The sequence below is a fragment of the Caretta caretta genome, chromosome 3 (genome assembly GCF_965140235.1).
Source record: "Caretta caretta isolate rCarCar2 chromosome 3, rCarCar1.hap1, whole genome shotgun sequence".
NCBI classification, from domain to species: Eukaryota; Metazoa; Chordata; order Testudines; family Cheloniidae; genus Caretta; species Caretta caretta.
Genome location: NC_134208.1, coordinates 136,829,517 through 136,845,738, shown reverse-complemented (window position 1 = coordinate 136,845,738; position 16,222 = coordinate 136,829,517). Strand labels below are relative to the sequence as shown.

Here is a 16,222-nt window from a genome sequence, read left to right as displayed (position 1 = left end):
TAAATCGTTTAATTCAATAAAACGGATTTCTTCATTTAATTTAAAAGAAACAATCATGTAACTGCCTCTCATCTCACCAAACGAAGTAAAAACAGTGAAAGAACTACGGAAGTTCCCAGAAAAATTGTTAGAGACACCTGGAGATTTTTCATAAGTGGGTAAGCAGAGTAACAAAACCACCAAGCAGCACTACCCAAGGGAAATAATGTAATATAGCTTTTTGGAATTAATTCTACTATTCTGAATTTCCTTATTTATAGTGAAAAGGTAGAAAAATAGGAAGGATTCAGCTAAGTCATATAGTGGAAGATGTATAAATGCCACAAGGAACGGACAAACGTAATTCAGTTCATAGAAAGCCTAAGGTGCAGCATTGAGTCTGGGCTAACTGAAAGCTTGAATACAGAAGCAGATAATAGAAGAGGCCCACAGGGATAAAAACGCAATTGAATGTTTGGTAGCACCTTCACTTCATTCATTTCTCTATTTTTTCCCTAAATGTATTTGAATGCTCATTAAAAGAGAAATCAAACATTGCCAGGCACATTAATGCTGCATTTGTTTTGTACCTTGGAAGACCGAAAACAAAATGCTGTAGATTTCACGTCAGCTTTCTCTTTGTCCGTAAGAAGAAGACTCTTGTCATCCATGAGGCTTAAATATTTCCCTGTTGTTATATGTCTTAGTCTGAATAGCTGTCCCCATCTAATGTGGCTTCCACTCCACCTAATAAAGCAAGTTCAAAGAAGGATTCTTAAACAAAATGTTTAAAATTTAATGTTCTAGACCAAACAAACATATTTAAAGATTCATTATTATTCAGATTAGTTGCAAAATCATTGGCACAGAATGTCAAAGTCCACCCGTCATAGTACAGTATTAACAGAAAAAGCTACAACGTTTTTGGCTATCTGACGCGGTATCACTCCAAGAGGTACAATAAACTCATGTTTAAATTAACCTGTTAATAAAAAGTATTATGACAAAAGAAAAAGGTAAATGAATTATGACTTTTTCCAGTCCCAAAGAAGTGGAGACAGGAGGCTTTGACTAGAATCAAGAACACCATCAGTACAGTTTAACAGGTTCTTTTTTTTTTTTTTTTAATCTTTTCACTGGTGGAAAAGATTACTTCTCTGAGCTGTATTTTCTGCACTGACAAAAGGAAATACCATCCGAATGGCTTGAAACCTGCATATGCAGTGCCTCTCCCCTGTGCCACTCTGCCATAGCTCAAGAGAAGTCCTCTCAGGTATAATGAAAGGAAGCTGTCAGTGGGATATTTGAGAGGAAGTTTAGTCCCCTTTCGTTACAAAATAAAATTCAGATGTTGCAGAAATGGCTGCTTACTGACAGAAAAACAGAAATAATTCACAGATGGATTTCAGTAACTAGAGGATTTTACAGATACCCTGTTGCATCCAGGAGAGGAGATCTCAACTCCAAAGTATGAGCCAAGACCAACCAGGTCCTCACTTCAACATTTTATCCACTTGTAGCTAAGTTCACCGAGCTTCCCAGATCACTCCTCTGCTCAGCTGTCTGTGCCCTCAGATACAGTGCTCACAAAATGATTATAAAACCAAACAACAAGAGCCTGCCCATATGCTTCACATTCTGCAGGAGATAAAGGGAAAGAAGAAGGGATGCTCCCACCCTGGAGTTCCACTCACAGTGGACTTCAAATTGAGGCACAGAAAGAGCAGGGTTCCAACTCCCTGCTTCAGACTGAGCCTCCTGTACTAATCTCCTGGCTGTACTCCAAATGTGTCGAGGTACTCCTCCATCAGCTTTCTCTCATAGGAGCTCTCAAACTTTACTTAGAGTGGACACTTGGGAGGGAAGGGACCATTCTTTTGTTCTGTGTTTGTACAGTGCCTAGCACAATGGGGTCCTGGTCCATGACTGGGGCTCCTAGGTACTATCACAATACAAATAAAGAATATTCCATTTTGTTTGAAACAGCTCAAACTCATCATTTATGGGTCAAATATCACTGACTGGTATTGGTGAACCTACAGATATTCTATTTCAACTAAATCTAAATTATCCCACATATCAGAAGCTTGCATTGCCCCTTTTTGTTTTTATATAAATTCGTATGTACTTTTAGAATGAGCCCAAGCACATTACAAAACAAATTAAATTCCAAAACAAATTAAAAGTTTTTCCCTGTATGTGTTTCATATGCATCTGTACACTAGCCTAGGTCCTATTCAAGGCACATCACATACGTCATTATCACTGTAGACTAGTGTAACAGATTTAGACTATTATCTGTGCAATAAAAATATCCATTTGTTTAAGCACCTCTTCATAAGTACTAGGTATACTGTCTGTGTAAATCCTGAAAACACATTTGGCAGCCATTTTCACAATATAAGTAACCTCTTGGCTTCCATTTTCTTAAAGAATTGGGGAGGTTCTTGGTTGTTTTAAAACACACTAGAGAGACAGGGTTTATTTCTGTCGCCTACTCTTTTTTTTTTTTTAAATGACAGTAAAAATGTTGAACTCTGCTGTGAGATTTTTAGGTGGGGAGGGAAGGAGGATTTATATCCCATAAATGCACTCCCCCCCATTAAGTCTTTTATATGGCAAGGTGAGCACCCACTACCAAAACACATCCAATACATACTACTGCAGCTGGCATGAAGATTCCATCATTCAACCATATAAAGACCCAGGCCCTGAGTCTCAGTGATCACTGAGTTGCAGCACTTGGGCCAGGGAAGGCAAAAGTGGCTGAATATCTCTGCGTTCCTCATTATGGAGCCATGCAGGAGCCTACCTTAGAGCAGACTAGGGCTGCTCTAACTTACACTCTGCTTCACATGACCATTATGGACTATAGGAAGAAGAGAATAGCTGAAGTGTAATACACTCCAACCACACTTCCAATTTGCCCTTGAGAGATGGCAGCAGAGCGTGCACTGCCCTTACACTAGCTCTAACCACTGAGGAAGCTTTCTGGGTAGTGAATATTCTGAGCAGGCTGTTTCTGACCACTTAAAGGCCCCCTCTGCACAGCCAGAATGGCATAAAAGCGCTTTAGCATAACAGACTCAAGCCCACAGACTACTGTGGGCAAAACAATGATAAACGCTACCACCAGCTGCTCTGTACAAAAGATTCCTAACAGTCTGGTGTGAATTTACATTGAGACTGGCTACGGAATCAAAGCTGTGCAATGCTTCAGGGGGTTCTGTGCTAGTGAAGAGAATTCAAAAACAAGAATGGAAATTGTATGGAAAAAATTATATGGAAAATCCCATCAGCATAGTCTGGGGGAGGAAGCTGGACAGCCAGAGCACAAGTTCCAGGTTGTAGTGGGTGGAGAGGAGGAAAGACAGTGATTTTAAGAAAAAAGAGAAATTGGGAAAAGGAAGTAGGACTGGGGAACAGTGATGGGTTGGTGCCAGGGCTTGCACAATTGTAAAAAAGAGGGGGTGTTGATTTATGAACCAATAGCAATAATAGTCTTAGAACCAATCTTATTAAGAAATATTCTTCTAAAGACAAGATGAATAGCATAAAACAAGATCTTTCAAGAGCTCAAGGTTCCATAAAAGGAACACTAAGCTATTCCAATTCCAATGTATTTTCCTTGCAATTACTTAGGCCTTTCTCTCATTTCCATCCACCACTTGATCTTTCCTTTTCTAGTCATAGCCCGTGCTATCCTTCCCTCTCTGATAATTCTTTGCCTAAACCCTATCTTTTTGCTCTGTCCAAGCCTTCCTCTCCTATTCTCTTCTCAGAGGAAATACTGAGTCCACTTTCTGTTGTCACAACCTCCCTCCCTACTGGACTTTCAATATCCAGGTGCCTGTGCCAGGGTTTATATTAGTGGAAACATGCATAAATCTGGGCTGTTGTATATTTCCTCTATGTTGAATCATAAAAACTCCCAGATTCAAGTAACCTTTCCGAAAGTTTCAAGAATGTGTAAGAATGCACATGCATATTATGTTACTCCATCTAATGTACCAGGAAACTCTGTGACCATATCTGCACACAAAACCGTGTAGTATACTACTTACTAGAGCAAGCCTTGCCCCCGCAAAAAAAAACATCTTACAGTCCAAGCCTGGAAAGACATTAATCTAAGTAGCCTCATGACTTCTATGGGATAAAGCTAGGTATGTGCATAAATCTCTACAAGATTGGAGTCCTAGAATGTAAAATGTTGGGTTTACTCTCACTAATCAGCACTACTTATTGTGGTGTTTGCAGGTCTGAGTCATTGATAGAGAGATTTTCAGGACAGGAAACAGATTTTAGTCTTTATTTGTTAAACATGTAAATGTTGCACAATATAGTGTTGTATAGTAGTAATAACAAACATATATACAGATTAGACTGATTTGTCACAAATCATGTGTCCAATTCGATACATTCAAAATTTACTTCTAATCACTGATGCACATAAATTTGTCTATTTAGCACCAGCTGGAAAGTTATAAGATGACACCTTTGGTAACAAAATAATACATCTGAAATTTGGCAATAATTATGTCCCACCCAAAAAAAAAAAAGTTTAACATTTTGATAGTAACAGTCATGTTCCTTGTAAAGAAAGATTACTCCTGTCAGGGCTGATTGTATTGCAGATTCTTCTGACAAGTTCTCTAAACCTGCAGTCTGTACACATTGCCTGTCAGTTATGCCATAAGACTATCAAATTGTAACATAACTCACTGTTCCTGTTCCATTATTTGCCAGGTGGTACACACTGATGGTAAAATACTACCCTGAAACATGTGAAGAGAAAGGTTTGGGAAACAAAAAGGCAGCTATTCTCTCATGGTTTCATTGCTGTTGCTCAAGCACAATTTAGTCCAAAAGCAACTAAAGGGGAGTGGAGGGAAATCCTTCCATTCCCCTTATATATATATATTCAACGTCTTTTAACATCATCCCTTTAAATGGCATGCACAGATTAAACAACATCATTAGAGTGTAACATTTCCCCACAGCTATTGTCATTTAGTCTCTAAAATGATAATTTGTCACTTCACATTTTATCATAACTGCATACTTGTGAGTGAAACTTTAAGGCATGCTTGTATATTACAGTCACAGCTAAATAAGACACAATTCCCAGCAAGCAATCCAACTTTACATCATACTTTTGTGCGAGTTTTTCGGTTTATTTGGGGCTTTTTAAAATGCATCAGAAATTTATGGGGACAAAGCATAGTAACATAAAATCTTATTGGAATATGACCACCATGCAGGAGCTGTCCATAACCATAAATGACTGGAAAAGGGAAAATAAAACCACAAATATTTGAAATTAAAACAGAATAATAGAACCTGGATGTGATTCAGCAACATATTTAAGCACACACCTATCTTTAAGCACAAGTAGTCCCAGTGAAGACAGTGGAACTATTCATGTGCTTGAAGTTAAGTACACGCTTAAGTACCTTGCTGACTCAGGGCTTTCATGTTTGCTTCTAGTTTTTACCTACTGTGCTATTGACTTAGAGACTGACCCTACTCTGACTGAAGTCATACAGCTGATCGAGTTTGATTATATTGTATATATTTTTTCTTTGCATATTGTTACTTACGCAACTCTTAGAGTCTCTAGTCGCCAAAGGGAACGAGCATGAATCGACACAGCACCACCTTCATAATGGACAGTTCTGTAAATCAAACAAAGCAACGTTCTGAGATGAAAATTCTGATATCTCTTCTTTAACTTTCAATTTGTTCGGTTAATTGAGGATTTTTAATTTCAAGGTCCAAGACAATCCAGTTAACTGTTATTTAACAATTATGGTTATCAAACTCAAAAATAACTTGTCCCTTAAATGTTCTGATCCACTTGTTCATATACATTATTTTGTTTTTAAAATGCATAATTTTATCAAACATTTCTTTCCACTATCACATTTATACCACATTCAAAAATGTAAACCTCAGTGTTTCTAAGAATCAATTTGCCAGGGGAAAAAATATATAATCTGAAGATTAAAACATTGAATAGCAAAACTCAACACTAAAATAGATATTTCAAAACCAGAAGTAAGATGGTGGTGTTCGAATTTCTCATTAAAAACAACAGAATAACACAAGAAGTTACAAATGTGCCAAAATACTTATTTGAAGATAAGGAAGGACTAATTCCAACTCCAAGGCGTCAACGGGAGGCAAATAAAGCATAAGAGGAGCAAATGTTAAAATATTAATCCAGGGCTAAAAGATAAAGCTAAAATGTTGGGGAAACAAGTTAAACAGAGGGAGCCACATTATTGACATCCTAGATGAATGAGGTTTCAAATTATGTGAGAAAAAAGTAACTCAAAATAGAAGCAAAATATGCTTTGTGTAAATTCAAATAAAAATCACTGACCCAGATAACTCCTTCCAAGATCCATGCACAGTCAGTCTCCTCTCTGTGCGCATCTACCTCAAGAAAAGGTGTATGGGCAGTTCCTTAACATTGGGGGTAAAATCCTGGCCCTCTCAAGGTCAAAGAGTTCTGTTGACTTCAGTAGGGCCAGGATTTCACACCAGGTTTTTTGTTTGTTTTTTTAAAAATGGGATTATAGCTAAATTAGAAATAGGCTTTTAACCATTTGCTTGTTCGTCTGTTAGTATGATCTACGCAATATGTTAGGATGGCATTGCTGATGAGCCAAACAATGGACCTGATCTTGCGAGTTCTTACTCAAGCAAAACTCCCATTGACTATATACATTGTAATTAGTGGATGGTTTGCCTGAGTAAGGACTGGGATGATATTTTTAAGTAGTCATGGCCAGCCTTTCAGCTGGCATATACAGTCAGAGTTCTATTGACTTTAATAGATCTTTGACAATATGCACAAGTTGAGATCTGGCCTTGATTTCTGGCAGGGGCTCCTTTTCTTCCCCCATCCCCTCCCCCCAAGTACAGATTGACACTGATCCTTTTAACACTGTTCCATTTATGAGAACATATCAATTATTTTAATAATTTGGATCATCCTAAAAGCTTTTTTCTTTATCAACTGTAGGTGTTAAAAAGAATTAAAGCTCATTTATGTCAAGGCAGATTGCTTCTTAAATATTATGAACCAGATGACAAGCAAAAGAAACTTTTGCCATATTGTATCTGAACTTATATATTCAGAAGTTTGCCTATGTCAGTACGTGGCATTTTTCATAGAGCTGTAGTTGGCTTAATACTTTCATACTGCATGAAAAAACAATATTACATCAAAGTAATATCACTGATCATGAGTCCTGATGTAATGCCTGGAAAAGGTGTAAGGCCTGGAAAACATTTGCACTGGATAAAACCCTGTGCTGGTTTCTCACCATCAAGTCTAATATTTTCTATATTTAATTTCCTGGGTCTGTTGCAGGAATAGCTTATCAGCAACAGCATGAGGGGCCTCCAACAAGCTCTCAGACGTCTCTGCAGAGGGAACAACAGTGCCAGTTAAATCTTAAACTTTTATTGAAATCAACCCTCAAGAGCACAATAAACATTCTGAAAACCTGTGCTCCAAGTCAGGTACCATGATTTCATGTTTTGTTCTTTTTTTGTACATGGCCTACCACAACAGAGGCTCTACTAAACAACACATAAGCAGCCACACACTGTTTAAAATCATAAAATTCTTAATTAGCCTTTTGCTTATTTCCCTATAAAATTAGCTGACATTTCACAAAATACCAAAATTCAAGACTGATGCTATATGTGGTTGGAATTCTTTCTTTCGAATAGTATAAAGGCTTGTTCTAGCAGTTAGAAGGCCATTAAAATGTGTGTGAACTCAGTGAACTCTGTGTGATATCCTGAAACCTGCAGGAGACAAAATTATTTCTAATGTTGGAAAGCCTGAAATATGGCACTAATCTCATACTCTACAGGTATTTGTTTGGCAATGATCCAGGATGGAATATATAATGAATCCCAGACCAGTGTAATTTAAAATACCTTTAGAAATACATGGAGTGAAACTGAAAGAATGGGTTCTTTATGGTTGAACTGATTTGTTTTATGTCAACGTACATCCTCTTTCGTCCTCAAGATCATTCAGATATCCTAAGGGCCTAAAGCCACTGGCTGCCCCACTAACGGGAAGGATGAGTCCTGGAATGCTCACCTGGGAGGAATTTGGAGGCTAATGGGAGAGGAAAGCAGGCTACAGGGAAAAAACTGGGAAATGTAAATACAGTATTTAGCAGCCTCTTACTGGAAAATAGTTTCTAGCACATTCTCACCCATTTTCTATGAATGAATATGGTACCATGGAGTAATCTCTCTTTGTGCTGTAGCTTGTCTATGAATAATGCTTTGCAGGACTGCAAAGTGAAACTGAGTGCTTCTACCCTGAAAGAATGAGTAACTCCATAATACAAAGAGAGCTACCCTCAGGGCACCATCTGCATTTAAGAAGAGAAAGCTACAGGATAGGCACAGACAAAAGTAAATAACAGATTGGCCAAATAATGAAAGTTTATTTTTTTAACATTAGAAATATAATTTCTCTGCCCAATGTGAACTTCTAAACAAAGCACACACAAAAATCTCCCAAAGCCAGGAATACTTGCTCCATGGCCAGTCAATTTATTCAAGAGAAAGGGTGGCATGCTATATGTACAATAATGAACACTCAAAGCCCTATATCTGGGAATTAGGAGGGTATTTGTTTGGCGTGTGAGAGTGAGGAGTAGACAGAGCTAATGTAAAATAAAGTCCCCACTAGTCTAGGCACAAGAAGAACAGGTCCTATCCAACCCTCGGATCATCTAAGAAAACTACCTTGTAGATGTGGTGGCTGTCACCCCTAACTCCCAGTCTACAGAGAGGAGCAGGGATGCCACTACCTTCTCAGCTGTGGCAGAGGACTCACTGAAATTCTACAGTCAGTCTCCCTCACTTCATAACTGTCTGCAGCAAGTTGCTACCCCAACCCACCCCATTATGACCAGATGTGGTGTTGTGGCAGCTCTGCCTCAATTTTCCCCCTCCCTGCCAGACTGTCCTTTGGCCTACTCCAGCCATAGGAGTGCCCTGTCCCTCCAGCCAGACTACTTTACAGAGTTCTACCCCTTCTGGGTCCAAGAGTCCTTTATCAAAGTACTCAAGTAATATATACAAAATCTAAACCGTCAGCCTGGCTGGACTCAGCAGCCAGCCACCTCATTGCAGGCATGCCTCTGTTGCTTTAGACTGTTCTTCTGTCCCTCAATCCACCACATCATTCAGGGGCTGGCCCACTTCTCCCCATAGTCATGTATTCAGGGAGGCTCCAACTGGGCTTCCAGCTAGCCCCTAGAGAAACCTGTCTGGTCTTCTCCCCTTTTTCTTCCTCAGACTTCCAGGCAGTTCCTCAGAGAGAGTGAAAGTGAACTCCCTCACCTCCAACTTTCCTCCTCCCAACTGGGCTCACCCAGCTCTTTAGGGAAACAAGCCCTGATTTCCCCTAGCTGGACTTTGTTTCTAATTAGGCTAGGCCCACATTCCAGGTGCAACAGGCAGATTAATTGGCCTCTCAGATCCATATTAATACTTTCACAGCATGTGTGGGGTAAACTCCTCATCACACTGCTGTTTGGTTTCAAACAAAGGCAGAGTGAAATCTGTGGCCAAACAAACAAATTTTATTTCTTCCAAAGTAGATTTAGCTTTTCTTAAATTGTAGCATATATAAAACTAAGAAGCTACTATCTTCAGTTACATCAGTGCAACCTTGCTGAAATCAACAAGGTTACACAGATAGGCAGAATTTGGCTTGAAACTTAGAATGTTAGACAAATAACAGATGTGTGTGCGTTAACATGAAGTCTAATCTTCATCTGTTACCTTCTTCCATCCCCAGAAAATAATTATTAGAATTTACTTTATATCAAAGTGGCTTTCACTGTTGTTCCATTTGATGTACCCCATTACTACCATTTATCTAGTACTTACAGCAGTTCAGAGTCCAAATGAACTGTGTTTCATTACATTTTAATCCTTACTGAAGGAGACCCAGAGTTTTTACAGTAACCCTTAACAGCAGGTGACATTACTGGGATAAAACACTCACTGCTTTCCGTTACACCTGTGCAAATCTGTAATAATTCCTTTGGATACTAAGGAGTTATTTCAGATTCACACTGGAATAATGGAGAAAACAAAAATATACGTTGTTAAGTGCAATAAAGATTCATATTACTAAGTGAAGAGCAGTACAGAGAAACAAATCCTGCAATAGTTTATATTATTCATAATCTGATAAATACAGACAAATATAATGGCAACAGAAAATGAAGAGGGGGCAAGAGCCCACACAACAAGCCAGGCTCCTCTCCCTAAAAGAGGAGAAAGAGAGTATAGTCAGGGCCACAAAATACATTCCTCTTCCCCAGTGAGGCACTCCATAAAACACTCCTGCCATTTTCCTTTCCTTTTTCCAATACACCCTTTAAATATTTTTTCTAAGCTTAGAGACCCATGCCATTAGGCATTTTTATTTCAAGAGAACATAGTTGTAATAAACTCAGAGTCCTCAAGAGTCTGACGTTCATCTTTACTACAGATCTTTAGCTTGTTCAGTTAGTCTGTATAACGAAGCTAGAGAGACAAGGTGGGTGAGGTAATATCTTTTATTGAACCGACTTATGTTGGTGAGAGAGACAAGCTTTCAAGCTTACACAGAGCTCTAGGAAGACCTGAAGAAGAGCTCTGTGCAAGCTTGAAAGCGTCTCTCTCTCACCAACAGAAGTTGGTCCAACAACAGATATCTCACTCACCTTCTTTCTCTAATATCCTGGGACCAACACAGCTACAACAATACTACACACTATAATGAAGCTGTCTTTTGTCTGACCTATGGCTGTTTATTAAGCCTAACACAACCAGTTCTTCTTGATCATGACATTAATCTATTTAATTCCTCCTAATACAAAGTCACTAGGGCCTAGAACTTGCTAATTTGCTCACTAATTCCTTGGAGTTCACATACTGTAACTACAGCACCAAGGACAGCTCATCCTTTCCTCTGTTCTTCAGCTCTCTGAACAATTCTTGGCTCCACACTGCACAATTCTTGGCTGTAAGTGACATTACTGGGACACAAAAGTAGGGGCTAACCAGAATTAATCATGTTCCCACTTGCTGATTCCTAACACACTTGTGCTTATCTTTGTGAGATGCACAGCAGGAGTTTGCACTTCATGACAATTGGTAAATCTCAAAAAGGCAGCAAGACAACTGAATATCCAATTACAATAATGAATTAATTACATGGGTTAAAAATAGATTACTGTATACCAACTTCCCCCAGAGAACCATGAGCCAATTCATATTCTTATTACAATATTGCAGAGCAGTGTGGGGACACAGCAGCCACACCAATTAAATTCACTAACTGCAATGCAGGGCACTAAATGAGATAATCTATTCCATTTTGATATTGTTGAAATTTACCTGATTCAATAAAAAGCAAATATTAAATTATACTGTGAGGAGATAATGAAGTACAACCAAAATATTTGAAACAAATCTAGATGTCACAAATGTTAACAGCTTTTCTTTTTATTTCTCAGTGTCAAAAATGTTAAGATCTTATCTAAACAGCTTTCCTTTTTATTTCATATTTTTAATTAACAATTTTCTTTTAGTTTTATATGCATAACAGCATGGTGCTTTGCAGGGATTATAAATGGATTAATAAATAAAATAAACTTCAAGGGCTTAGTTATAGTTCTTAGAAAAAGAACCATACTGGGGTCACTAGGGGATGGCATACTGCCTACGTAAAGGTGGCTGGAGGTTTTATGCCTCCAGAGATCAAGACCAGATGTAATGACTCTGGAGACACTGGAGGAGGTAGGCTCACCTATGAGCTTTGCTATACTTTTGAGGAAAAAAATAGCTTGTATCCTCCCAACACGGAAGTTCTACTGCACAGGGAGGTTGGAACTATGGCTGTAACCTCATTTCACCCTCTAGGGCATGGAGCACTGCCTGTGGCAATAGCTGCTCCTTTTCTTCTGGGAGTGAGACAGCGCAGACACCGACTGCCTCTGTTCTGGAGCACTAGAAAGTGGAAGGAAAGCCCACACTGTGCTCTCTACCACACTTCTGATCACAGAAGCTCAGAGTCGGAAGGGACCTCAGGAGGTCATCTAGTCCAAACCCCAAGAGGAGATTATTTATCTCAGTTTGAATTGGCAGTCATTTTATTTAAGAGTAACATGGGTTTATTGTAACTGTCTAATAAAGTCGGTGTCCTGGCACAATTCTAGTTCAGATGATGACATTCAAAGTTACACTTAAAAGCCAATTATATAAGATAGTCTCTTCATACCCTGCTCAAACCTGCTGCGTGTTTTCTATGTACTCAGATAGCCATTGTATTTCACACACAGGTGGCTACACGCTTAAGTGATGGACCAAGTTGTTCTGTGTTTAGTTTATGAATCCACTGGTAAAGTGTGTGAAGAGCTTGGGGTCCTTCTGAGTGAATATATAATGCAACATTGTTACCTTTAAGATTATGGGGGGTTTTAAAAAATCAAAGAAATTGTCACTTGTCAGTGTGAATTTTGGGAGCTCGAGCCTTAGTCATAAATAATCCTTTCCTTGTGTCAGATATCAACCTTTTCTGGGTACAGTGCATATTTGTGAAGTTATTAATGCTATATCTAAGAAAATGTTTACAGTTGAAAGAGACTGATATAGGTTCCATTACCTGTAACAAATAATTTGCCTTTTTGGATTGTTGACCCATATATGCTAGGCTAAGATAGGTATATTAATATATGTGGTGTGAATTTTATATATCTATATAACATTTCTAGCAGCTACATAACCTAAATTGGCTTATGTCTCTCTATAATTCTGTTCACTTATGCTACATATGCCACAACACCTTGCATTAGCTGAAAAAGTAAATCAGGATCACAACATATGGGTGTTTACTATAGAAACAGGTAAGGAGTTACTTTCACAGGCCAGTACTGGAATATCCCAAATGCAAAGGAGAAGATTCATGAGTGTTCTATGCTGGTACAAACCAAGGGGGTGCCTTCATCCCCTTGGTACTTGGAATGCATGTGTGCAGAACACAGAGATAAGGGTAACACCATGGTACCAGAAAAACAAAGTGGAAAGTTTCTAGTTTCAGATGACACACACAATGCATTTTTACCTGTAAACACATTGACTAAAAAAAAAAATAACAGCTTTAGGGGTATAACTTCAGGAGCACACCTTCTGTATAAGGTGAATTTAACAACACTGAATGAGACTGCTTCCCAAAAACTGGTATCTTATTGAACCTTTCTTCCTATACTATAGTATTATTGACTTTTAGCAATAAACCTGAATGGCATTGGTTATTTGGTCTTTTAAATATATTTCATACCAAACCAAAGTGTGATCAAGCAATTGACTATACAATGTATCAACAGGATCTAATCTCTGTTCAGCCACTTTGAATATGAGTTTCTTTACTTCACACACTGCCTATCCAGTTCTGAGTCTAGCAGAAAGTCCTAAACCTCATTTGCAAATCCTTAACTGACCAGGACCTAGAACACTTTAGACTAGAGAATTCCAGGTACTCCTCAAAAGGAGGGGAGGCAGAGCTGTTGAACCAGTTTCCAATAAATGAGGCTGAGCCTAATACAACTCTTAATACAGTAATTTTCCTACTGGATAATTTAGGCTCCTGACAAACCGAAGCCTGACCCCTCCAATGAGATCCTGTGTAGAAGTCAGGAGATCCATGATCCCTCCCAGGGGCATGTGTTATATAATATGACATTTGTGGAAGAATCCCATGGTGCAGGATACTTTAAAAATGCATATAACAGTCAGAATAGTAAATTACTTGTCATCTGTAATATTTTAGGTCCTAATCCTACACTGAGAACTGTATGGGTAAACCTCACAGCACAGAGCCCCACTGAAATCAAACTCCCTCCCCAGTGCCCTGTGCTGGACTGGCATTCCATTTTATATTTCTTAGTAATAAAAGACAGCTGCTCATTCTTTTCAGAGGGTAATTATTATCGTTACAAAGAGTAACAATTCTAGCTCATTATGATGATCATGGTCTTGTGATGAGTCAGTGATTTTTTATAATAAGCACCTTAGAATTGGGACCTAAAGAGGAGCTGGAGAATCCAGCATGGTGACCCATCTCACCAATAATGCTGCTGTAGACTGGATCCCAAAATTCAAAGATGGGAAAAACAATTAAAATAAGAATAATAATATAGTTATTGTAGGGCTGAAGCCCTCTATGTAAGTCCTTTCTGTTTCTCAGTCCAGTACTATATTAAGTGTCCTCAACTTTGCTGACTGCTTTTAACTTTACTATCAGTCCTTGTTGGACTGACAAAAGACAAGTATAGGAGGGAATTTCTCTCTTAATTCTTTCCTTCCTGAGACAATATATGCAAGAGTATTTCTCTGATTTCACAGACAGACTACAGGAAAAGTGATTACTTACCAATCAAAAGACAGATAATTTTTGGGTGGGTTTTTGTTTTCTTTGTTCCCCCACCCAAGACCTATAGCATAGTGTCCCTTTCAGAATTTTAGTTTTGAAGAAAAAGCAGTTATGATTTTGAAATTCAAGGTCACAGTGGAGAGATTTCCATATTTCTGAATAAGCAATCATAGAATATCAGGGTTGGAAGGGACCTCAGGAGGTCATCTAGTCCAACCCTCTGCTCAAAGCAGGACCAATCCCCAATTTTTGCCCCAGATCCCTAAATGGCCCCCTCAAGGATTGAACTCACAACCCTGGGTTTAGCAGGCCAATGCTCAAACCATTGAGCTACCCTCCCCCAAAAGCTATCAGTGTTCACATGCTGTGATATCGCTGTCAAATCGATTTTGAATTAATCGATTTACTGATTCATTTATTGGCTTCCTATTAAGATCAATTGTCCTTAGAGAGCTATAAGTTAACTTTGTCCTTCACTCAATCAATGAAGAAAATGTGCTCATCCAGATGGGAAGAGGGGAGTTAATACAGTCTGGAAAAGATGAAAAATAAATACTTCACACTTTTATTTTACGACGTGGTTATTGCGCACAGACCTGATGCTTGACAGTTGAAATTGTGCAGATAAACAGTCCGAATACTCAGTCGTGCCCTTGCTTGATTTGAGAGGAAAAAATGTAAAAATACATAAAGATAACTAACTGAGGAGTCACATATGAATGTGCTCATGGAGCAACTGCTAAAATGTTAGCAGAGCCTAATTAACTCCCATACCCTTTTATACGTCCCTTTTGCCTTAGTACTAAAAGGCTGGGCCAGCACAGGGGCTGCTGCTCTCCTGCTGATTCTTGGTACAGTTTTCAGGCAGGACTATTTGTAACTATTTGTTACTTTTCAGTGAAAGACTCACAAACCAAAAGTCTCCCAACAATTTGCCACAACATAGTATGCACACTATGTTAAAGGCATGAAACACTATGTCTGCAGGTGTGAAAAAGTTATGCATTCCCCCAGTTTTAAGGCCTCTAAATTCTTCCTGCATTCTGCAATATACTGAAAATGTCAAATAATCCTTTGAAACAATGTAAATTTCTATTTTTTCCCACGGCAACTATACAGCCAGCATAATGTAATTAGATACGTTATTTTGTTAACCAAATCTTGCAGAAAACACTGTCTGCAGCCAAAGCAGAACAGGAGCCAGGTTGGAATTCATCCTCTTTCTCCGCAGCCCTGAGGCATCCCTCTTTATCTCTAGCCATGTAGCCTAAGATAGAAAGGAATTCCAGGGAAGGAGGAGCCAGCCCCAAGAGCCACACAGACTCTTTAGCCAGCAGGGGCAAACATAAGCAATAGCCTTAGGAGATTCAAAAGCATGAAGAGGATATGAAGCACAGCCAGGTTTACTCCTTCCCCTGGGAACTCCCAGAACTATACAGGATTGATTCCCCCCTACACTGGAGATACTAAGACCCAGGCAGCACCTTCCCCCCTGCTACTCCTAGCCATGTGGACTCAAACAAAGAAATTCCAAGGAAGAACCAGCCCACAGGGCTACAGAAACTCAAGCCAGCAGGAGCAAAGGCAAGAAGCAGGGATTGCGGAACAGTGATGTCACATCAAGCCACATTTCCACAGTTCTGACTCAGGACATTTCCATGTGCTGAGTGGATATTTGCTTCCCTGTTGCTCCCTCCCCTATAATCCCATCAGCTCAGGCTTACTCCACAGGTTCTCCATGCTCCCCACCTTCCTTCCCTGCTGAATGTC

At 39.1% G+C, this 16,222-nt stretch overlaps 1 protein-coding gene across 19 annotated transcripts in view; it reads right to left on the bottom strand.

Annotated features, from left to right (window-relative positions):
- Positions 1 to 16,222, bottom strand: part of RYR2 (ryanodine receptor 2) — a 719,935-nt gene that overhangs the window by 406,921 nt on the left and 296,792 nt on the right. For all 19 annotated transcript variants that reach the window (XM_075126918.1, XM_075126917.1, XM_075126921.1 and 16 more), the window contains 2 exons: positions 5,580 to 5,654; positions 570 to 726 (listed from right to left, as the gene is read on the bottom strand). In XM_075126918.1, the coding sequence (XP_074983019.1) occupies positions 570 to 726; positions 5,580 to 5,654 (232 nt within the window). The remainder of the gene's footprint in view (positions 1 to 569; positions 727 to 5,579; positions 5,655 to 16,222) is intronic.